At 40.9% G+C, this 23,434-nt stretch overlaps 5 protein-coding genes and 1 long non-coding RNA gene across 7 annotated transcripts; 2 read left to right on the top strand and 4 right to left on the bottom strand.

Moving 5' to 3' along the window:
• Nucleotides 1-554: 554 nt before the first annotated feature.
• On the top strand, nucleotides 555-2,243 carry LOC125974854 (uncharacterized). Its single transcript, XR_011087535.1, has 3 exons — nucleotides 555-670; nucleotides 977-1,400; nucleotides 1,485-2,243. It is a non-coding gene; the product is annotated as an uncharacterized lncRNA (long non-coding RNA).
• A 34-nt stretch (nucleotides 2,244-2,277) lies between these two features.
• pex11g (peroxisomal biogenesis factor 11 gamma) lies at nucleotides 2,278-6,396 on the bottom strand. The gene is made up of 6 exons (XM_049729820.2): nucleotides 6,031-6,396; nucleotides 5,228-5,425; nucleotides 4,986-5,164; nucleotides 4,852-4,887; nucleotides 3,183-3,209; nucleotides 2,278-3,104 (listed from the first exon to the last, which is right to left on the bottom strand). The coding sequence occupies exons 1-6, from the start codon at nucleotides 6,091-6,093 to the stop codon at nucleotides 2,906-2,908; spliced, it is 702 nt and encodes a 233-aa protein (XP_049585777.1). The 5' UTR covers nucleotides 6,094-6,396; the 3' UTR covers nucleotides 2,278-2,905.
• Nucleotides 6,397-6,555: 159 nt separating this feature from the next.
• On the bottom strand, nucleotides 6,556-10,362 carry si:ch73-40i7.2 (PML-RARA-regulated adapter molecule 1). Its single transcript, XM_049729754.2, has 10 exons — nucleotides 10,207-10,362; nucleotides 8,843-9,425; nucleotides 8,629-8,731; nucleotides 8,432-8,487; nucleotides 8,092-8,161; nucleotides 7,570-7,612; nucleotides 7,289-7,448; nucleotides 7,162-7,195; nucleotides 6,950-6,987; nucleotides 6,556-6,874 (listed from the first exon to the last, which is right to left on the bottom strand). The coding sequence occupies exons 1-10, from the start codon at nucleotides 10,207-10,209 to the stop codon at nucleotides 6,837-6,839; spliced, it is 1,128 nt and encodes a 375-aa protein (XP_049585711.1). The 5' UTR covers nucleotides 10,210-10,362; the 3' UTR covers nucleotides 6,556-6,836.
• A 22-nt stretch (nucleotides 10,363-10,384) lies between these two features.
• LOC125974884 (disabled homolog 1-like) lies at nucleotides 10,385-17,710 on the bottom strand. 2 transcript variants are annotated; one of them, XM_049729805.1, is made up of 10 exons: nucleotides 17,521-17,710; nucleotides 14,394-14,553; nucleotides 12,948-13,161; nucleotides 12,710-12,821; nucleotides 11,711-11,817; nucleotides 11,549-11,647; nucleotides 11,214-11,345; nucleotides 10,960-11,046; nucleotides 10,804-10,870; nucleotides 10,385-10,727 (listed from the first exon to the last, which is right to left on the bottom strand). In XM_049729805.1, the coding sequence occupies exons 4-10, from the start codon at nucleotides 12,780-12,782 to the stop codon at nucleotides 10,546-10,548; spliced, it is 747 nt and encodes a 248-aa protein (XP_049585762.1). In that variant the 5' UTR covers nucleotides 12,783-12,821; nucleotides 12,948-13,161; nucleotides 14,394-14,553; nucleotides 17,521-17,710; the 3' UTR covers nucleotides 10,385-10,545. The 2 variants fall into 2 exon arrangements, with proteins under 2 accessions (XP_049585762.1, XP_049585753.1); XM_049729796.1 differs by having other exon boundaries at nucleotides 12,957-13,161.
• Nucleotides 14,552-17,068, top strand: LOC125974862 (prostaglandin E2 receptor EP4 subtype-like). Its single transcript, XM_049729747.2, has 2 exons — nucleotides 14,552-15,880; nucleotides 15,995-17,068. The coding sequence occupies exons 1-2, from the start codon at nucleotides 15,038-15,040 to the stop codon at nucleotides 16,304-16,306; spliced, it is 1,155 nt and encodes a 384-aa protein (XP_049585704.1). The 5' UTR covers nucleotides 14,552-15,037; the 3' UTR covers nucleotides 16,307-17,068.
• Nucleotides 17,711-17,860: 150 nt separating the features above from the next.
• On the bottom strand, nucleotides 17,861-23,392 carry slc35e1 (solute carrier family 35 member E1). Its single transcript, XM_049729753.2, has 6 exons — nucleotides 22,966-23,392; nucleotides 22,061-22,131; nucleotides 21,376-21,513; nucleotides 21,114-21,239; nucleotides 20,798-21,043; nucleotides 17,861-20,410 (listed from the first exon to the last, which is right to left on the bottom strand). Exons 1-6 carry the CDS (start codon nucleotides 23,291-23,293, stop codon nucleotides 20,180-20,182), a joined length of 1,140 nt encoding a protein of 379 aa, XP_049585710.1. The 5' UTR covers nucleotides 23,294-23,392; the 3' UTR covers nucleotides 17,861-20,179.
• Between the last annotated feature and the right edge of the window lie 42 nt (nucleotides 23,393-23,434).

Raw genomic sequence — 23,434 nt, 5'->3', positions numbered from 1 at the left:
GTTGTATATTTTTAACGAATTAACATTCATATTTATTTGTCAGGAATTTTCATCTGATATGAAATCACACAATACAGGCAGTAATAATGTTAAAGTTTTCTATAATATCAAAGAAGGGGTGGCAAAAAGTTTATAAAAAGGTAGTTTTTGAATGCATCACGAAGTCAATAGCTGACGTCACACGCGTAGCCCAGACCTGCCCAATCGAAAAAAACACACATCGATCTAAATAAACTTTTGAGCATGCATCCCAATTAATACGAATATATTGCGTGATTTGTTGTAGTGTAGTCCACCTTTAGTGAAACTCAAATATTCATTAATAAGTGCAGAAGCAAATATAAAACAAAGTTTTGCAACTTAACCTAAAGTTACTGTCTGATATGTAAACCAATGGACAAATAGACCTGCTGGCGCCTTGCAAGGAGAGAAGACAAAGAGTTGCATGCCGCCAGTCTCCCCATTCATTTGGTTGCTTGAATATGCTTATGGTCTCAGGGAAGATCAGAGCCCACAGAGGTATTTACGATCATCTAATTTGCATGACACAAAGGGGAAAGGTCGCGGAAAAGGCGCGCGGATCCCACCCCCTCTCTCCCTACCCTATATAAAACTCCACATTGTCTGGAGGTTGCTGTTGATGTTGTGGTGGTTGGATTTCGGGCTGGCGGTAAGTAAAATTGTGCATGTACTCCGCATTTAAAACTTTTTATTTTGCAAGGTTAAGTTTTTTTCTTTTTGTGTGTGCAATATCTCCTATGGGAAAAAGTGCAGGAAATGCATTTATGTATTTTATTAGCGCTCAGCCATGCTTCATATCATGGCCCCTTGTTGCTGTTTACATTTAAAAATGAGATTATCTATGCTTATTTTCAACTTTTTCTGGTCCGGGGTCGCCTTATTTCATACTATAAAATGCAAACTGTCATGCTATCTGTTTCTCGCTCAACGCTGATCTATGTTTTGTATTCTGCAGATGTCTATTTGTTGCCTGTGAATGAAACAGACATAGATCTCCACCATCATGCAATCGGAGCCAGAGAACCCTCATCACCACTACCTGCATGCATACACGCCAGTCTGGTTCAATCAAGGAGGTTATGCATACATGCCACTCTGGTTCAATCAAGGAGGTGATGCATACACGCAATTCCACGTCAATCAAGGAGGTGATTGGAATCAAAGACCGGAGAACCAACTGGAGAACAATGCTCAATATCAGTCTTGGCACCGACACGACCAACAAAGTCAGGAGAAGGAAGGCAACGCCTTTAACCAGCAGAATCACGCAGATTATCAGTCTTGGCAACATCACTACCAACAAAGTCAGGAGATGGTACTCAGCGCCTTTCACCAGAACAGAAGCAGATGGATGTCACCATATCAGCAAACAATACAAGGTGCCGACATTTTGTAATGTAGATGAGAAGGTGGCCTATGACATGCAAATGATTTGACTTCTTTTTGTTCTTTGTATTCCCTAGGTCAGCTGTTTGTACAGGTTCCTTTTGTACAAATGCCATGGACCTTCAGGCAGCAGAACTTGCCAGAGCCCTCACACGTTCAAGCACAGCCAGTGCAGATTCAAGGACCGGATCAGACTCAGACCACGCAACTCTCTACCACCTCTAGGAATCGTGAACAGGAACTTAAGCTCCGTCACAGTGAAAGAGAAAAAAATATGAAGGTGGAGCCTCGAAGCAGCAGGTCGACTACAATTGCTGATGGAAACCAAAAACGCTTGGGTTCCATTCCACCTATCGTGGTGTCTGACTCTTCAGAGGATGAAGACAGTGATGAACCCCAAAAACCTTTGAAGAGCAAAAGACGACGTTTAAGTGTCTACGCACGGCTGTGTCGCATTTGCCATAAAATTGTGCCACGACGGGGTCAATTTAGGAAACATTACGCAAAACACGTGACAACACAAACTACACCAAAAGGGGAGAAAATACATACCTGCGCAACATGTGGTAAGAGTTACTCAACTCGGCAGAGAGCCGTAATCCATGCCAGAGTACACTGTCCGGAAAAACCATTTTCTTGTTCAGAGTGTGGTAAAGGTTTCCCTTTTAAGCAGCGACTTGAAAAGCACATGAGTGTGCACACGGGAGAAAGACCTTTTCTCTGCTCAGTTTGTGGAAAAGGAATTGCAAGCAAGGCCAGCCTTGAAAACCACATGTTGACACACACTGGGGAGAAACCATTTTCTTGCTCACTTTGCAGTAGTAGATTTTCTACTAAGAATGGTTTGGACGCACACACAAGGACACACACTGGAGAAAGACCCTTTACTTGCTCAGTTTGCTTTGCAGGGTTCGCACAGCAGAGCAATTTAGCATGTCACATGAGAACACACACGGGAGAAAGACCTTTTGCTTGCTCGGAATGTGATTTAAAATTTCTTCAGAAGACACATTTGATGGCACATATGAACACACACACCAGGGTGAAACCTTACAGCTGTGCTGTGTGTTACAAACGATTCTTTCGTAAAAGTGAAGCTGACAAGCACAAATGTGCGGGCGAGAAAAGCAGCTCTACATAAAGTTTTGAAGATGATTTTAATCATCTGTTGATTATCCATACATTCATGAATGCATCCAACTGAGGAACTGTGGAAAATAGGTTTGAGTATTATTACCGCTGCCTGATGTTACCTTGAATTGCTTAATGTTTTTGTATTATCTTGAACTGTTTGATGTTTTTGTACTAAGAATTGGATTTTAACTCTTGAGTAAGTTTGTTTTTTGTCATTCTTCCCAAATAAAAGAAAAAACAAACACGCATTGAATAAATTGGACATAGGTAAGTGTCAATAAGTCTTATGCTGCAGAGCACGATTAGCGTGCTCTTGAAATTTATCCAATATTTGCTGCAGTGCTGACCAAAGCGTCCATCATGTTCAGTCACAGTCTCCCGCGTTCATCTTGATCAAAGCCACAAGAGAAGAGATAGTACCCATCAGTCCTACTAGCCAAGGAGGGAATCGTCCTGCCCACAAGAAACCGTGAGGCATCCAGTGGATGGCGTTACTCAGGTCTGCCATAGATCCAAGGATCGAAAGCAGCTCCACCTGCATCTGCCGATGGATCTGAACGTAGCTGTGGAAGGTGGAAAAAAGTTTTAGATGAAACAAATGAGCAAGGGAGATTATGAATAAAAAGCTGTAGATACACCACCTGCTTCCACCTTTGACACATCTCCTACAGTGCCGTGAAAAAGTTTGTGAACCCTTAGGATTTTACAATATATTTGCACTTTTTTTAAAGAAATGACGGTGACAAGTTTACAAAAGTGTTACAGGATATTGACACAAGGCTAGTTAGCATTGACACAAATCTGCAAAACCCTGTTTTAACAGGAAGCATAAGAAAATAGCAAAAAAATCAAAACACAGGTGTGAATAAGTTTGTGAACCTTTCCACCTATAGAAGTTAAAACTGACTGTGTGACATGTCTTTCAATACTAGATGACTTCGGGTAATTTCATGTGACTTGACAGACCTTAAAGCCACACTTGTTGTATACTCACCTGAATGTACTTGTCATTTAGTAGAGCTATACCTGCGTGGACACAAACATTACAAATCTAGCAATGGGAAGATCTAAAGAGCTGTCTCCAGACCACAGAGGAGCAATAATTGCAGCTCACAAATCTGGAAAAGGTTACAAAACCATAGCCAAAGATCTGCAGCTACATGTTTCAACTGTAAGACAAGTGATTTACAAGTACCAAGAACATGGAGTAACTACTTCACTTCGAAGATCTGGTCGTCCAAGGAAGATAACAGGCAGAGCAGAAAGAGAGATGGTGAGAGAAGTCACTGATAACCCCAGACTTACCTCTAGAGACCTTCAGAAATCTCTCTCAAGCAAAGGAATTGAAGTTCATGACAGCACCATCAGAAAAAGACTGGCTCAGAATAACCTTCATGGAAGGGTAGCAAGGAAGAAGCCATTACTATCAAAAAAGAATATTGCAGCTCGGTTAAAATTTGCTCAAGAGCACATAGGAAAGCCTCAAGAATTTTGGAACAACATTTTATGGACTGATGAATCTAAAATAGAACTTTTTGGCCAAAATCAAAACAGATTTGTTTGGAGACGACCAAACACAGCTTATCAACAAAAGCACCTCATCCCTACTGTAAAACATGGAGGAGGACGAGTACTCGTATGGGGCTGCTTTGCAGCAGCAGGACCAGGGCAACTTACCATCATAGAAGGAATCATGAATTCCGAGGTTTACCAAAATATTCTGGAAGAAAACGTTAAACCGTCTGTAAAGAAGCTCAAGTTAGGAAGAAACTGGATGCTGCAACAGGACAATGATCCAAAGCATGCAAGTAAATCAACATCGGAATGGCTCAAAAAGAAAAAATTCAATGTTCTGGAGTGGCCCAGTCAAAGTCCAGACTTAAATCCGATAGAAATGTTGTGGTCGGACCTGAAAAAAGCAGTGCACCAAAGAAAACCATCAAACCTTGGACAACTGAAGCAGTTCTGCAGGGAGGAGTGGCCCAAAATCTCCCCAGCTCGATGTGAGAGACTCGTCAGTACTTACAAGAAAAGATTGCAAGAAGTCATTGCTGCTAAAGGAGGTGCAACAAGCTATTAACTCTGACTGTTGGCAAGGGTTCACAAACTTATTCACAACTGCGTTTTCATTATTTTGTTATTCTTGTGTGTTTATAGTTAAAATATAGTCCTATTAATTTGTATTCAGCCATAATGGCAATGTGTCACCATTCTGTAACACTATTGTGAACTTGTCTCCGTTATTTCTTTAAAAAAATGCAAATATATTGTAAAATCCTAAGGGTTCACAAACTTTTTCACGGCACTGTAAGCTCCTTCTTGAGCAGCATGCGAACTCTGAGCGACCTGAAGAGCACACAATTTGAATGTCACAAATCATATTGAAAAATTAAATTATAAAAATGTTACATTGAGTTCAATGTGGTATTCAGCTTTGACTTCACCTAAGTATCGCCAACAGCAGCGAGGTTCCCCACAGCACCGTGCTGATGTGCCACCATCTTTCCGACTTCACCCCGACGAGGTGAGCGTCAGCGGCCCAGGCCACGTGTTCGCACGGGTAGTAGAGTTGGTCGGCCACATTTGTGAGCACTGATATCCAGCGCACGATTCCATCTTTCTCCTACAGACAACATGTGTTGAACATGTGAAACATATGTCAACCATTAGAAGAAGAAAAGGACACCTTGGCTCCAAATCCGTAACTGTAGGAATACGCCAGCATGGACAGATCATCAAACAGCCTCAGCACCGTCCTGCAATGGCTGAGCTGAGCAGAAAAGAGCAGCAGACTTTTCCCAAGGTTGTGGGATGAAGCATCAACCTCAGCCTTGGGTGACAGAAGGCCTCCAACCAGCTGTGAGCCATAGCAAAGTGTTCTGATCTGTGAGCAGAGAAAACATTGTGTCAGAAACTTGCATGACAGCATGTGTTTGAGCTTCTTCACGTTATTTACTTTTTTAATTTTGTTGAATACATATTTACACAGTGTCAGGCTCAGACACGTTTAGTACATTAAATATCACTAAAAAAAGGGAATTAACTTTACGGCCATTTCGGTGTTTTAACTTGTACATGTGAGTGAGTCAAACATTTTTTATTAGGGGCTTGATGAACATAAATTTGTATATTAATACCCTTGAGTGAGTATAAACACGCTTGAAATGACTTCATTTTAAATTTATGTTGCTTTCTTTTCAGTAATTATGGACCAATAATATATTTTATTGGAAGAGAGCCCTTAGCTATTATAATAAATATATCAGTAATATTAATGTTGCTGTAATTATCATTACCATATGGTCCTGATCAGTCATCACTCAATTAAAATAGATAATTCGAGTTTCAGTCCAATTTCCTTTTTTTTTTATTTGATTTTTTTTACTTTATATAAATCTAAGGGGAGTTTATTTGTGAGCTGGAATTGAACCTTTTTGAGACTTTTATGACAAGTGTCAACAGTCAAAGAGCAGTGCACGTAATACTCACGAGTTTGTCTCTTCCTCTGTAGGATTCCAGAACCCGAACAAGACAGTCGACCGACTGCTGCATGACTGACACGGACGCAAGTAAACGCTACTGTCAAAAAATAAACAAAGTGCAAAATGCTTTTGTGTGAAACATCCTCAACTTTTAGATTAAACCCGTTTTTCTTTGCATCTGCTGGACTTCGACCGAAACACCTTTCAGACTCAACTAATCGATTACCGAGTTTAAGCTAACGCGGAAGGAATTACTGCCCTCTAGCGTCCAAATAGATTATACTTTAGAATGACAGGTTGAGAATATTTAAACTACATTTGTTATTGTTGTTTTTATGAATTTTTAATGTTTTAAATTTGTTATGTTATTATTATGATTATTATTTTGTACGCCTTCTATTCAAGACGTCAATTGGCAGTCTAGTTGGATCATCACTATCATAAACAAAAAGTGAACGGCTGGTTTTAGTACATTTTATTTGACTATTTTCCTAAATTGTAATGCTGAAATGATATCGGAGAAAAGAAAAACTTAAATAAGAGGGTTTATTCGAAATGACATCAGGGGTCAAGTCAAGCAAAAGCAACAATAGTGCGTCCATTTTGTACAATAACTTTGAGTGATTAAATCTACATTTTTTTTCTCATTTGATAGTCTATGTGAAAGATTGGAACTGGTTTGTTTGTTTGTTTGTTTGTTTATAAGCACAACAACTTTCTAACAAGCCGATCCGGTTCTCAGGTTCATTTAGTTACACTATATTGTAGTCTGTTTCCATCATCTTTATGAATATCTCTATTTAGTTTGACAGATTAATAATCTGCGGGCACATGACCGTCGTCATGTTGTTCTGAAAGAGAAAAGAAAGAAAAGTGATGAAGAAAATGCAATTCTGCAGTAAATCATTGCTATCAGTTCAACTCACCAGCGTGATAATGAACATCATCATAAATATTCCCTTCCCTGCAAATGAAGAGGATAGTGTTGATCCATCTTCCTTTATTAGATTTCTCATTTTGTCTACACCCAAGCCATTAAATGCTGTATGTCAGCATCAAAAACTATTATTAATGAAGGTTATTATGTGTGTATTATGAGATCCATGCGTATAAAATATGGAAAGTAAGATTGACTCACAGGGGAACAAGAAGCTTTCTGGATACATAACCATCTGGAAGAAATAATGCAAAACGTAAACACCTAAACATGGACAAGACGTGATAAAAGTAATAATAATAAAAGTAATATGTTCATCATAACTTACATTTTCCTGATGTGGAGTTGTGGCACAGAGCTTTCTTGCTGTTAGTGAACTGAATGACATCCAGAACATCCCCATGAGACACATAGAGGTCCTTCACGCCTGGCTTCTTCGTGACGCCGTCCACCATCAGGGTCTGCAACACTCTGAGTGGACCCTCGTACTGAAATGTTTAGCACAGATAGCTTTTCTTAAATAACAGAACAATTAAAATACTTTTCACAGCACATACTGGCCAAGAATAAAAACTACAAATAATAAAAAAAATATAAGAAACCACAAACCTTGAATTTCTTTCTTAGCTCCTTTTCCTTGTTGGGATCAATACTGTGAAAAAAAAAAACATTTTACTGTTTATTTTCTGTCATCTGATTTCAAGGTACAGCTTTATCAAGAATGTAACAAGTTTGGGGGAGTTACTTGACAGCCCGGACAAATTTGAAAACTATTTGCAAAAACAAAAAAAATGCCATTGCTAATATAGTTTGAGTTAAATTGGTAGATTGTAATTTAGATTGTAAAAATAGGTCTGCCTTTCTGATAGTGTTTAGGCCTGCAGAGTTCAAAATGTATTGTTTTCTGCTGCCATATACGTGCACGTACAAAACATATACACTTGTGCCAATACCTAAACACACCACTAGGTCGCAGTATTTCTCTGCCTTCCTGTTACTTTGTTCAAGGGGTGAACAGTTTTCGTTTCACTTCAGTTTTACAGCGGACAACAAGAATAAAAGTGCAGCAACAGTGTTCCACCAGCTTTTTCATTAACAATAAATAAATAAATAAATACATAAATTGTGTACCTAATTGTAGGTGGTGATGGCGGTTGTGGTGGAAAATCCTCAGTTGATAAATAAGAGTCATCATAGTCATCTAAGACCACAAAGAAAATGATGTTACGACAACATGCAGTGTCTAAAGTTGTCTTCCAATTCTAAATTCTGTTTTCTGAAGTGGTCAACAGTTAGTACTGGCCCCAGACGACTCAAGTATTGAGAACTAGTATCGGTCTGGGAAAAAAAGGTCTTAAAGATCCCCTTTTTCAAGGAGCTAAATGTAAATTAGAAATGAGTTAAAATGATCAAATATCTCATATTTTAATTGCTGCTCATACATATGATTTTTACGGCACTTATTTTTTACCTTTGTCTTCGAAGGTTGCAATGTCATCATAAGAATCATCGTGGATGTCAACATCCCTGTAGAGAACAACACAATATGTTACATCCAAAATTGTTGAGCCAAATATTAGACAAATCAATCTGGACTAGGTTATACAAAATTAAGTGATCACCTAAAAATTGTAACCTTGTGCATGAAGGATTATCCAAAATACTCACACGTAATCAAGGTCATTCTGCGACTTGTCGGGTTTCATGAGTCGTGAAGGAGGATTTAATGGGCTGGTCACTCCAGGAACATTTACTTGTCTCGCTTTTGAGCCTGAGGAAACATTCGGAGTGACAATGTCAGTTTTAGAACGTGAACAGCACTGCAAACAGCAGTACATGATTTTATTAATCACTCCCCAAAATAATGACTAAACATCAATACCAGCATTGGGCAATCCCTCTGAATGGTGAACTGGAAGTGGCCTAGCTTGTCGTCTCATTTTCAGGAATTGCTCCAGGTCAACGTTGGGTGGTCGTTTGGGTTTCACGGGAAGAGGTCCCTCAGAAGGAAGTGGCTTCCTCAATGGGATGACAGTGCTTGTACTTTTCAGCCGCAGGGGGGGCGGGGTTAATGTCGAAACCGGAAGGGGGACTTTAGGACCCGCAGCCCTCCTCAGCATCATTTTTTCTAGCATCTCACCCGCCTGTTTAACTTTATCACCGCCTGGAGACTCCACTAATGTTGCGACCTTTCTATTGAGAGGCGACGGAGGGAAAAAAATTGACCCAGCAGGGGCGGGGGCTGCCGTTGCTTGGTTTCTTTGGAACTTCGCCGCATCTGGACCAGTCACATATGTCGGAGACACTTTGGGTCGGGAAGTGTCCTTCTGGACTGTTGATCCCGTGGCTCTGACAAAATCAGACTGTGGAGATTTTGGAGAATGACTATCCCGGCTGCTGGTGTGTGATGCGGTGGCGCTGCTGCTGAACCTGGCCCGCAAAGCCTTGACGTCGACAGTGTCTTCCTGACGACGACAAGAACAACAAACATTTAATTCTCAAAATGGACGATAGATATTTTTGAACATGAACATGTTATATATATAGGTCACAATAATGTAGTTTCATTTTTCTCACATTTAAAAAAAATACTGCAATTTAACATGCATGTGTTGTATTTTCTTTCTTTATCAGACATGACCCAATTAAAAACCAGGTTAGAAAAAAAAAATAAAAAAATAAACATGGTTCGATGCTGAGGATCTTTTGAGCAAACACCTAAAGGTTACAACCTTTGTAAAGTGTGAAGGAAGTGTAAGCGACCACACGCTTCTTTACCTCAGCCAGCATCCTGCACTGGTTGCTATGGAAACGTGGCGTGTGCTGAAATTGCTGCACCAATAATATGCGAGATTATATAGAACAAAGGAAACGGATTCAAACTCTTGTTTTCAGTCCGCTTCGACATAGTTCGATCTCACTGGACACTTTATTAGGGACATTGACGCTATATTATTAAATGAAGTGCTGGATCAAATGTGTTCATTTGCAATGTTAATATTTAGGCACAATTTAATAACATTGTTTATTATGGTGGAAAACAGGAATATCACTAGAATTACCTGCAAATCAAAATAAAATATTTTTAAATATGGGGAAATTATAGACAAGCATATTTATAACTTTGGTTTTTAAACAATTTGAAGAAACAAATCGATAAATGTCGCGGTAAAGCCACGATTGAAGCCGTACTCACCCCAGTCGATTCAACCTCTTGATCAATTAGGAATGAAGAAATTCTCTTACCATGATTCTGCTCAATGGTTCCGGAGGTGTCAGAGCAGGTTGGGAGCAAAGCGCCCCATGTTGTGCGACGATTTAGTCGACCTGTGCCAGTGCACTTGTTGAAAACCAGGAAGTGACAAACAAAAACCACCTGCAGTATTCTGATAACTCAGGGGGGGGGGAAAAATTCACAGGTTCATCTTTTTCTATACATTTTAATCAGGGCTACTGATGGTGGACTGTGCTCCACATAGGGTGCTGATGGGCAGTACGTTACTACAGATAAAAAAAAAAAAAAAAGCCATGAAACTCTGTTGTAGTTGTAATGAACTTGGCAATAGTGTGAAATAGGGTGATTTGTTAACAGAGTGATTCATGGGGGTTTCCTACTGTGCACAAGTCAGACAATGATATTGTCATTTGAATGAGGTTGAGTGAAGAAGGGGCGGGAGTGTCAACCGCGAGCTGAGAGCCTTGAACGGGAATCTGACGCATCACAGCAGGCGATATCAGATAGTTGGACAGTATTTGATGCTGAGATTCTAAAAAAAAAAGAAAAATTAAATGCAATGTTGGATTTGTAATACTGAATCAATTGTACATGGTTATTTATGTTACCTGGGAGGGATGAAATAGGTACGAGTGGTTCTGATGGTTCTTTGCAGGTTTTTATCATCTCAGAGCTCTGGAGACATAGAAAGGTTGTAGCGTTTATACTCCAAATTGTTCCAAATTTTCAATTTGTCCTGATAAAGCATTTCAGCATGTTCTAACCTGTGCTAATGTTTCTGCAGAACACTGTGAAAAGTCTTGATCCACTTCCTCAAATATCTCTTTAATAGTGTCCAAGACAGGCTTCGCCTAGAAAACATGAAAGGAGCCTTGAGTTCAAACATTGCTGACTATACTTTGAAATACCTAAAAAAAAAAAACATGATAAATGCCTTTTTTTATCTTTGAAATGCCTAAAAAGAAAAATAAATATGATCAATGACTTTTTTTTAAAAATCTTTTTGTGTTCAAAGTACCAGATGGGCCATCTTAATGTAGAAGAGGCTGTAGGTGTGGTCTTGTTGGTAGATGTAAGCCAAAGCTCTTAAATCCTGCTTGTCTCTAACCAGGGAAACGATCCTACTTCTCTCATGCTCATGTTGAAGCACCTGAAAAACAAATAGACTATTTTCAAGTAACGTGAACATCTCTACTGCATATTAGCTCCATTAGCATGCACCAAAAATCCCCCGCCCTCCCTTATTCATTTCGTTAAAATCCTCTTCAGGATGGGAATCGCCCAGATGGCCTTCGTGTGGTAATCCAAGCAAGTGTACACGGTGTCAACAGAAATGTTTGTCATGTGACTCACCCCTGTTTGCTGGTCCACAATCTGCAAACCCCTGGTTGAGACTTTGAGCCAAATGCTCTGCTTGTGCTTGCCCCGTTTCTTTGCAGTTGTCTCCATTTGCTGCAAAGCAACAGTGACCAAACTTCAACCCAAACGACAGGGCCCAGATTTTTTTTTTTTTACCTTTAGTTTGTTCATTGAGTCCCTGCACGTCCTGTCCCCAATGGCGCTGGATATCATTTCGACGCCAATCAGCTTGGCCTGGAAACGCAAACCGTCTCCATGGCAACCTGAGATAATTCAACCAATTAGGATTTCATTTCAATGGTGTTACATTCCATCCATTTTATTAATTACATTTCTGGTCCAATTCAGCATCTGTGTGGAAATTCATTCATTAGTTACCTTTTTTGACTTTGCTCACATTTCTCTTGTTGCTTTTTCTTTGAGCTCTTCAATAAATGACGTAGCAAAGGAGGCTCATATTCCGGGAAGCTTTTACAGTGCTTACTATCAGGAGGATGACCTTTGCGGGAATACTTGCACACCAAAACTAAACGTCCTTTTTCTAATCCATTGTTAGCTCGTGTGAAAAGGTGAAAAGTGTTCCCTTCACATGACATAAGTTCAGACAAGCAGTTCCATCCGACCCCAGTACAAAGCTTCCTAATTCCAGTAAAGCTGCTCTGTAGAACGTCAGCAGCCAAACATCTAGAAGAGCTGAAATCCCAGAACACAAATACTGTCTCACATCTGACAAACACACCGTGAAAGACATTCAATTAACTCGCCGGCCACAACTTTACACACGCTTGCATAGTCTAGTGAGGTCCAGCACATGACGTAAGCTAAATTTTAAAAAAATCCTTTGCTATATTTAAAATAAATAAATACATAATTGAACTGTCACAGTGGTATTAATTAAAATATTGCTATATAAATTCATAATTTATTATTTAAAAGATGGTTATTCTTGTGCATCAACTGAGTTCTTTCTAATGTTTGCCTCCCCGGTAGCTGGGACGACGTGACCAAAATATTAGTGGAGGACGTGAAAGAAATTAGAACACATTTCTAGTAACTTCCAGGCAGCTGGAACACACTGACAACATTGAAAGCAAAATATCAGCATTGCTGGTTACAATGTGACGTTCTTATCAACGGCGGGCGGCCGTGGTGTACCTCTTGTGCTGGAAGACAGCCGTGTCTCCATTACGGTTTGTCCTGACATAGGACGTCCCTCGGGAGACTCCATCACCGCAAGCCCTGCTGGGACGTCCTCAGCCAGTGGACGCTGGAATAAAACAAAGTCAAATCTAATTGAAATCTGTTTCATATTCATACAAATTAGGAGAAAAAAACTTTGTGATCTGGAAACCCCCAAAAAATAAAAAGTGAGAAGTTTGAAAACATTATTTACTTGCTTTACCTCCTTAGAGTATATCCCTGCTACTTATCTTGCCTCAAAGTTAAAATGGCTCGGGGTCAAAGGTTGTCTGAGACTCATCGGTGATACATTAACATCCGCTGGGAAGTTTGCATTCATGAGAGCTCTAGAAGAGGATCGGCAGATCATGGTCTGGTCATGTGATTCTCTCAGGGACTTTGTGGGAAAGGAACCAGAGCCAATACCCCTAAAAATAAAAAAAATTTTAAAAAAATCAGCTTTATTAAATTTGTATGATTTCTTTTTTTTTCTCCGTACATATATGTCAATACAATTCGAATCAACAGACTACCAGCTTGGTTCTTATGTTAGCAAGAGCTTTTCTTCCCATGAAACAGCTATTTTGTCTTAAATTCCCAGACAGAGGAAGATGTTTACATCAGATTATCCCCAAATCTTCTCTAAATGAGAAGGATTATCCTTTCACTGGGATCCCAAGCAGTGGATATTTACGCCGCTTCAACAGGAAGCCAGGCGGAAATGATGCACAACAAACAAGAAAACGTCGTCATCGGCGGAAAGTACTAAATACCGGTCGGATAAATACTTTGCAAACAGAAAAAACATTTGTTATAACTCGACAGATGTGAAGCAAGCTACTGGTTTTAGCATCACATTTAAATATTAAGCCCATCCATCGTCCATCCATCCAAATAAATGGAATTAAGCCCTGCTATTGTGTAATATAATGCAGAATATCTCAATTGCAGAAACATTTTAAAACTAGGCAGAAAACAAAAATATTCTTTCTTTGATTTCATAATCTCCTCATGTTTGAATCAGCATGCACTCCAGAGATTCAACTCTTGAATCCAAGCCATTAAAAAGTCATGATCGCCCACCATAAATAAAGGATGACCTGAAAATAACCACATAAACAAAACCGCTAATGGCGAACAGATGCTATTTAGATTACATTTTGCAGGCTTCTCCCACGACGGATGCAACAGTTGAGCAAACATTCAAAACTCAAATGGACGTTCCTTTTTACTCAAAATGAGCTCTAATGTCACGCCCCAACCACAGTTTACTTGTCATGCTTTGGGTCATACTTATAAACATACTTTAGATACAACTTTTACAACTTGTGCTTATAGAAGTCCAACCTCCTGAAATTTGGATTGCCTTGGGATTCTCCCATCATCTTGACTCAGAGTGAGCAGAATTGTTTCTTTTCACCACAAACCTCATGTAGCCACAAAAAATGTTAATCTGTGTGACATCAAAACCGACTTGTTTGTATCCATTTTTATATTTGGCAGAGAAGAAACTCATATTTCATGTCCAACATGTGTGGCACAGCTGTTTTGCTGTCAGCGTTCAACACATAAAAAGACCAAAGTATACTATAAATTGTTTGCATATTTGTCACATCATAAAAAATAAGTTCACTTCTATATGCCTTTTTATCTGCATTACCTATTATGGACTACCTTTATGACACTGAAGAGATCCACAAAGGGACATCTTCTTCATGCCATGATTCAGTGGGACATTCCAAGCGGCCGTGGAGTTTCCAAGTTTTGGCATCACTTAATGTGCTGTGTCGTCCTTAAGGAGACGGCCAACTCACTTGCGTCTGGAACAAAGACAATTACAAGTTTACGGCTGGGGTAAGTGTTCTATGTGGTCTTTTAAGGGCTGCTGCAGACAGAGACCCTGAGCGATGCTCCTCACTATAAACATAAGTCGCTGTACAAATGAGGGCTGGCCACAGATACATTTGGAAATGATCATCAAACTCATCTTATGGAGTCTCTACTGTTTTTTACAGCCTTGGATGACTGTAAAGTCCTTATACAAATGATTTGAATGAACTGATGAGGACAAGTCTCCCACACCAAAACTCTGAAGCAGAGGGCGGATGACGTCACAGCAGACGGATGGGAAAAAGATCGCACGGCGATTTTCTCGTCCAATCAGAATGCTGGGTGGGAGGTCGTTTGGCAAAGTTTGTGTCGTCCCACTTGCAAGACGCAGCAACATGTGCATTAACTGGAACCATTTAAAGAACACGGCCACCACTGCTTTGTCCAAATTTTGAGCCCAGAAAAAAAATCATAATGCTCTCAAACGCAAGCTTCTTGTTGCATACGATGACGAGGACTCCGGACTTTACGCACGGGTCAATCTCCAGAAATGAGACATTGCTGGTTCACGCCTGGAAAGAAAGAATAGCTTTACCGATACTAATGTTCGCCGGGGGCGCTCTTGGGAATATAATAGCAATAGTCGTTCTCTCCATGACCAGACAGGAGAGCAAAAGTTCCGCTTTCTATACCTTGGTTTGCGGTTTGGCTGTGACCGACCTGCTGGGTACATGTTTGGCCAGCCCGCTGACCATCGCCAACTACCTGGACCCACAGGTGCTCCGGGGCGGGCCAATGTGTGACTTCCACTCCTTTTTGCTGCTCTTTTTTGGTTTAACTGGCTTGAGCATCATTTGCGCCATGGCTGCGGAGCGCTACTTAGCCATTTGCTGCCCCTACTTGTACCAGCGTTGGGGAGTGGACCGCCGCTTTGCGCAAACCTCCCTGATGTCCATGTACGCAATCAACGTGCTCTTCTGCAGCCTTCCGATGATGGGCGTGGTGAGGAGCAGGTTGCAACCCTCCCAAACGTGGTGCTTCATCGACCTGAGGACCCCGGAGCCCGTGGCGGCGGTTTACTCGGTTCTGTACGGCGCGGTGAGCGTGCTGCTCATCGTGGGCACCGCCGCGCTCAACGTGGCCGTGTGCGGCTCGTTGCTGCTCATGCGTCGGAGGAGCGCACGGAGGAGGACCAGGAGTAGCAGGGGCAGCGTGCAGGACAGGTGGAAGGAGCTCTCCTCTGCCGCGGAGATCCAGATCATGACCGTGCTGGTGATGACGTCACTCGTGGTGGTGGCGTGTTCGGCTCCACTGGTGGTGAGGAATTAGTCTTTATACCAAAATAGTATTTCAAGAAACTAAAAACGGATGTCACCCTATTAGAATATCACTGTGAGATTGCAGCTACTACATAATCCTTTTTTCTTTCAGGTCCGTGTATTCGCCAACCGCATCATGCTGAAAGATAATTCTGAAGCCGACCTGGCCGCAATCCGGTTCGCATCCGTTAACCCCATCCTTGACCCTTGGATCTACATCCTCCTCAGGAGATCTCTGTTTCGCCGAATACTCAGTCTATCCCGACGATGTCGGACTCGCAGCCGTGGCACCCTGCCCATGCAACGGCATGGATTTTTTCCTGAACACACCAAGGGCTGCCATGCGTTCAGTGAGATGATGGACACTTCGCTTCCTGATGCCCCCCAATGTCTCATTACCACACATGCATGCTGTGCTTCTTAAATTTGAAGACTGAAGGTGCACAGACACTTTTGCAACTTGGCACTTTTGGAAAGGGCCACAAGTCTTCATTAAAATGATTGCATCCATTTCCTTTTACTTCCGGAGTCAGAACGGACCTGCTGTTCCAGCTGACTTTGGGCGAGGTGGAAGGGTATGCGTTGGACTGCCCACCTGTCAATCACAGAACTGACACGTATTTGCCACATTCTCTACAGACTCTTCTGTGTACCTGGCATCCGAGTTTTGGACTGGAGAAGGAAGCTGGAGTACACAGAAAAGCCACGCAAGAAAAGGGAGAAAATATGCACTCACACAAAACACGACTACTGTACTTGATTTTTAAAGATGTTAAGATGACATACATGCTACAGTATTGTGTAAAAAAAAAAGGTAGGGTTGAATATTTATTTGTGCCATTCACTGTCACACATTTTGTGTTTTTTTCTTTATATTGCATCACTCATCATCAAGTTGGATGTCCAAGGACGAGCCCTTGATTCATCCTGATGAGATGCTGATGTTAAATTTTAATTTGAGCTGATACAGCATGAACATTCTGTAACGCCAACATCTGTTAGATCATTACTGGGTAGGGGAGAAAAAGAAATCTATGACATCTGCAGTTTCACCTTCTACTGTATGTAATTGCAACCACATTAAAATAAGATGATTCTCAGATCAGGAATTCTTTAGGCTTCTGGTCCATGGACATCCTTGAATAAGCTCAGATGTTTATTTGAATTAAATATTTCCAGTGTGTCATATACTCTTATTTATGTCAAGCTGACATATCATGGTCAATGATAATATTTGTAGTTTTTTTTTATTTATTAAAAGATGTCAACAGCAGAATACTTGTCCAAAATAAATCCCCTTACAATATTTATGAACACATCTTGTAAAAATGCACTGTAGTCAATTTAAGCAGTAAGTGCTAATGCTAGCGTTAAGTGCTAATGCTAGCGTTAGCAAGAAGCTAACGAATGTATTTAACACATCATTGTGTTCCCAAAGAATAAAACAGCACCTTCGATGCAATTCACCTGATACGATTACTCAAAATATATCCAGAAGTAAAACCTTAGAGCACAGAGCGCTAAAATAAGCATAAAGACTGATGCTAATGATGCTAATGCTATGAAAACGAGGGTATCGTAGACACGCAATAATATAAAAGTTAAATACAGTTTATTTTTGTGTCATCGCAAGCTTACCCTTTTATTGTGTCCGTCGTTTCCATCGATTGAAGGATCTTAACCCTCAATGAAACGAAGTATTTCGGCGAATCCTTCTGTAAACTGCCAAGAGATTTCTGAAACACCCGTCCTTGAAGTGCTTTGCCCACAGAAGTGGGAAATCCGTCCTGAAAAATTCAATTTAACCAGGTACAAAAGAACATTTTGATAGCTCCTTCATTTTGTAACATTGCTTCTCAAGCTTGCTCATGAACCTCAAATTAAAATGTTCAATTTATTTTTTGCACAATTATTTTCTAATCATTTGCCGTTACCCCAACACTGAAACTGCATTTCTGAGCAAACACATTTGATCCACTTCAGTCCAGTATTCTATTTATTTTGTTGAACATTTAAAAATAGCATTTTTTTCAATCAGAAGCAGAGACAACTGCTCATAGCTGCACCGCTGTAAAACATTTTGTACCATGACAACCATAAATAAAAATCTAGAAACGTTAGCTGAGTAGAAACTCACACAAAAATAATATTCATACAAGTTTACAAAGACACCAACCCCTTATTAACACGCACTGTACATCCCAGTGAGCAACCTGCGTTCTATGAAAATTTGACAATGATATCCAAATAGCCTTCACAAAATTCTTAATAAACGTTAGAGGATGAACTTTACCAAGGTAAGGCCTCTGTCCTGTGGCCCTTTGCTTTTGACAACATGATCAAAAAACTAAATCCAAGTTAAATAAAAATAAAAGTAATCTATGAGAATTATGAACACGAGCATCCAACCAGACGTTTTCAATTTAGCACAGTGCTCTGATTGTGTCCTCACATTATTGGCTCGGCTCCAGGTTATTTCGGATCGTTCCATAAAAATGTACAAGTTCCAAGCTGCTTACTTGCAAGAAGCAGTTAAGGTCTGTTTACTTGCTCTTTTGTTTATAAAATCAAAATATTCTGCCAATTTTGTCCTGCACTGTTTATGCGCATGTTTACATTTTGTTTATGGTTGTCGTTTGGACTCGGGTACAACCAGGGTGTCTCTACACAATGACACCAATGCAAGCTTAACGTAAAGTTTTATTTATTTCACATTTTCTCACTTCCAAAGATGCTTTTAAAGCAGCCTGGTTCTTTGCCGATATGCTCAGTCAGATGAGAAAAATAATTCTCATTTTAAATGAGGAAAAGCAAATCCACAGAAATCAGGAGACAAAATGCAAATCATACTTAATATTAAAAAAAAGAAAATCTTTTGAGTGCATTGTTAAAGGTTTTGCAGCAGGCAGTAGTAAACAGATAAGGACAGAGTAGAAACTACAGCCGATCATATTTTTAAGCTAATAATGTGAACGGTGCCATAGCATTAACAAAAATTTGATCTCCTTGGAGAAATATATATTTCCTCATAGGCTACATTAATAAAATAATAAATTCAAATGTTGAGACATTTGCATTAGACAATATACAGTAGAAAAAGTTGGAGCACACCTGATACGGCGGCATTAAAATGCTGTGTGAATTTCCAAGAAATCCATGATGGAGAACTGGATTTAGCGACACTGTAATGGAGCTTAATCTCGTCCGTCTATCTGGGTTGGCAGTTCCAATGTTTATTGCACAAACCAAACCGTTGAGTCCTTTACAGGTCTATCCAGTGACTATTAAAGACGGACATTTCACCTTTCACCTAAGCTTTTGTTCTTTCAATATGTGCAAAATAGATACTTAAAAAAAAAAAAAAATGACAAAAGCAACTTTGGTTCAGGCTGACATTGCCTGTCAGGACAGAGTAGATTTTCCCCCCCGGCCTGAAAAGCACTGATGATGAATAAATATCAATGGCCGCCATGAAAAATGACTCCCTTGATAAGAGTGATTCATTTTTTCTCCTAATTAGACCTGACTTTTAACACAGCGATGGCTTTCCTCAGAAAGATGGAACAAAGAACATCCTTGTTTGCAGACGTTGGCATATTTCACAAGGAAGCTTTGTTTTGTAAAACTAAATTCCTTTTTTTCCCCCAATCATGTCTAATATTTATGTCGCATTGTGGGAAAAGATGAATGGTGGTCACTGACCGTTCTTGGGTTTAAGAACTCGTCTCGCACTTGATTCTAACCAAAGTCTGATAGGATGTGATTGCTTTGTGCGTGGGTAGACTAAGTTTGATGCGCATTTATCTTTTTTTTTTTTTTTTTTTTTTTAACATAGGCACCAAACTTTTCAAAATGTGAAGACAACTGTCTTTCACCAGTTTCTCCCTCCTCTTCCCGAGCCAGTAGAAATCTAAACATCTAAACTATTGAAGATTTCCACTCTGTGTCGTTGGTTACCAAAAGCAACAAGTCTGAAATGATATCGCTCCTTTTAGAAAATAAAGCCAAGTTATGTATGTGTCTGAAAATATCTGATATGAGCGCTAGCGTGTGTGCCCAGATGCTCAAACAGTCAGGACCAAAGTAACAGACTGGAAATCACAGCGAGGTTTGGAGATGGAGGAGCATGGGAGAGGTCATGTCGCTGGCCCTTTTTTCCTGTGTGCGACATAGTCTTGTGTGTGGAGCAGACCGGAGAAGAACTGCTGCTGCTGCTGCTGGGATGGCGACTACACACGCACACTAAATGTCCAGGAGAGCCATCCGACGCAAAGCAGCCTCCCTCCCGCCATTTTTTTTACACCACATACTGGTGGTTACTGTCGGAGTTTGTCGTGTAGGTTTGGCGACTGTACTGGAAGTGGTCGGTCAGTTCGTGGTTCCAATCGTGTTGCTGTTGCTGTGAAGAGTGGGAGAAAGGCACTGACCCGTTGGCCTGATGCTTTTGGAACACCGGGTTGTCAAAGGACATCAGGTCCTGTTTGCTGCTCGGCAGGAGTTTCTTCTCTTGGTTGGCGTCGTACTTGGCCTGTCGGCGACATTGTTGGGATGATTATACGTTTGCTTAATCTGCGTACCGTTCGCGCTTTACGTTTTAAACACAACATCACTCTCATATGCAAGCATTTAGCAACGAGACGATAGTATGGTGCAAAAAGAAAATGTTCACAAACGGGTTCTGTCTCGACTCATGGCAGCTATAATGCAGGAAAGCAAGTAGAATAACACGTCAGACGTGTCCCTCCTTGTTGTATAATGTCAAAAAATTCCTTTTATGGATTTGTGGCTGTGCGTCTAAACAACTGTGGCAGCTAACAAGCTAAAGTTTTGTTTCTAAAGCTTGTTACAGAAAAAAAAAAAATGTTCCTGGACAGACATGCATAAAAAAAAATACGCCTGTCTGCCGGTGGCCCACCTTGTTGTAGAGGAAAACTCCGACTATGGCCGTCATCATGCCCAGCAAGTTGATGAGCGTGACGGGGTTGCGCAGCATGAAGAGCGAGATGCTGATGACCATGATCCTCTTGGTTGCATTCGCCACCGCGTAGCTGAGCGGGCTGACCAGATTGAGCACGCTGAAGGCGATGACGTTCTGAGCAAAGTTGCAGAAGCCGCTGAGGAGCAGCAGAAGGATGGTTCCGGTCCATCCCGTCATGTCCCACTGCAAGGAGAGCACGTGACGTTGGGAACGATCACGTTAAAAGCAGCAGAAAAATGGAGCAACTACCCACCAGATCGTCATTGACGAGAAAGACCGACAGGTCAACCAGCACCCAGGTGGGCAGCATGAAGATCACGGCATTAAAGCCCAGGATGTTGAGAAGCCGCAGGTGGTGGATTCGTGTATCACGTAACACCTATAAAAGAACACAGATCACTTAAAACAGAATGGTCCACATGCCTGTTTCTAATATGAAACAGATTGGTGGAAAATTGGAGGAAAAACAAACACACTCATCATCTTCTACATATGTCAATGATTTCAGCACATACCTTTTTGGAGAAGATATTCTGCAGAGAGAAGCAGAGCGTGGCAGCCAGAGCGCTGATCAGGCCCGAAACGTCGAAGGACAACTCGGTCACTGTTGCCAGCAGCACTCCGCCAATGATGGGGATCAGAGATACGTACACCTTCCGCGTGGAACGCACATGCATCAAACAGGAGGCAAAACAACATTGAGTTATTTGATAAAGAAAAACACTGAGAAAGTTGGAATCATATTATTCTGGATTTTTTTTTTTATATCACTTTTTTTCCCAGACTGATACCAGTATGAGTCCCCAGTTCTTGAGTTGTCATTGATACCGATACCAAGCACCGATACATTTTCCTCCAAAAAACAATGACAATTTAAAGAAAACTGCCACTATTTGCTTTTGATACGTGCAGTTTTAATTTCATTCAGTCTTATCAATACTCTTCCCCCTGTAAAGCGGGGCCTGTAGACTAAGGTGGCAGCTACATTCCCAGTCTGTGATCTATGTGTGCAAAGTAAACACCACACACGGATGTAAGATACGACAACCAAGTCCTCATTCATCCACCCTTGTTCCAAAGTGGAGAAATCAGTCCACCCTGAGAAGCTGTCATCTCATTGTAATATGAGCTTTGATATAATCGCCACGTCACCGATGGCGAAACAGAGCAAGCTTTGTTGGATGCACTCAGGTTACTCACCTTGGTGGTTTGCTTTTCCCTCATGATGATTCTTGACAGGAGCACAACCCATATTGGCATTGTGGCTTTGACTGCAAAAGACAAAAAAAAAAAAAAAAAAATAGTTAGATAAGGTGACCATGAAGTTGTTTCTGTCTAACCAGCTTATCAAATTGTAAAATATAATTGCTTCAGCGCATTGTGGTGAGCTTGAGGAAGCGCTATGCAAATAAGCACGAGTTGATTTGGGTGAACGTGCACTCCGGGTAGACAAAACATTACTATGAATAATGTTTTGTACTCAGATGGCAGATAAAGTATAGAAGCACATCGAGTGCACTTCAGTGATTACATTATGTCGAAGAGTGACGCAACTGATTAAATCAAAATGCTGCACATGTACACTTTAAATCACAACAGCGGACCAATCCATCAGTTATTGAATTGGAGGATTTACTTTTCTTTTTTTTTTTGTTATGTTGGAAAAAAATCTTACATAAAATGTAGAAAAACAAGAAAATCACAACATCGGTTCGTTTTAGTTGATAGTCGTCACTGATGGAACATGCTGATTATTTGCAGTCAAATGTGGCAATACTTTGCATGGAAATAAAATCATTAAATCCGGCAATACTTTGCATGGAAATAAAATCATTAAATCCAATGACTAGGGAGGTAAATACCAACAGCATGACCAATTTTCAGCTTAATTGTGATGACGCTCATTAGCAAACTCGCACTCGTGATGCTAGGCGACAAAATCTAGCTAATTTGTAACTTATTTAACTGCGTGGCACGCAGACTAGCATCATGAAAAATACCTAAGTCGGTCTACAACGGGGAGGCCGACTAAAAGGAGGCCCCACACTTTAAATAGTACCCCGTTAGCAAAAGAAGCTAACAACAGCTGATGCTAAAGCACTTACCAGTGTGCGCGTATGAAACAGGAACCTTCCATATACTGAAGTGGGCCGACACGGATGCGAAGTATTTCCCGAAAGCTAAAGGCAGAATGGTCCACCAGTAGTACCTCTTGGGCAGTTCTGTTTTGGGGACTCCCCATGCCCGCAACAACGGCGGCAGGAAGATTACAATAGAAAATATGTGAAAGAGAGACACCGTGACCGGGTACGGGAATCCATTGAGGATTATCTTGTTGATGACGTTTCCGCCCGAACTGACCGTGTACCAGCAAACGCAAAGAACAACTATCCGGAAACCTTCCCTGACCTGAGCCCGCTCCACCGCAGCCATCTTTCACAGCGGAATCTAGTGACGCGTCACCGGCGGCGTGGTTGCTGCGCCACGGAAGCGGAGGAGGCGGACATTGCGGAATTGGCCATTCGCAACCCACACAGGAGCATGATGGGAAATGTGACGTAAAACGCGTCATGG

The sequence above is a fragment of the Syngnathus scovelli genome, chromosome 10 (assembly GCF_024217435.2).
Source record: "Syngnathus scovelli strain Florida chromosome 10, RoL_Ssco_1.2, whole genome shotgun sequence".
NCBI lineage: Eukaryota > Metazoa > Chordata > Actinopteri > Syngnathiformes > Syngnathidae > Syngnathus > Syngnathus scovelli.
This window is presented reverse-complemented; position numbering and strand designations above follow the sequence as displayed.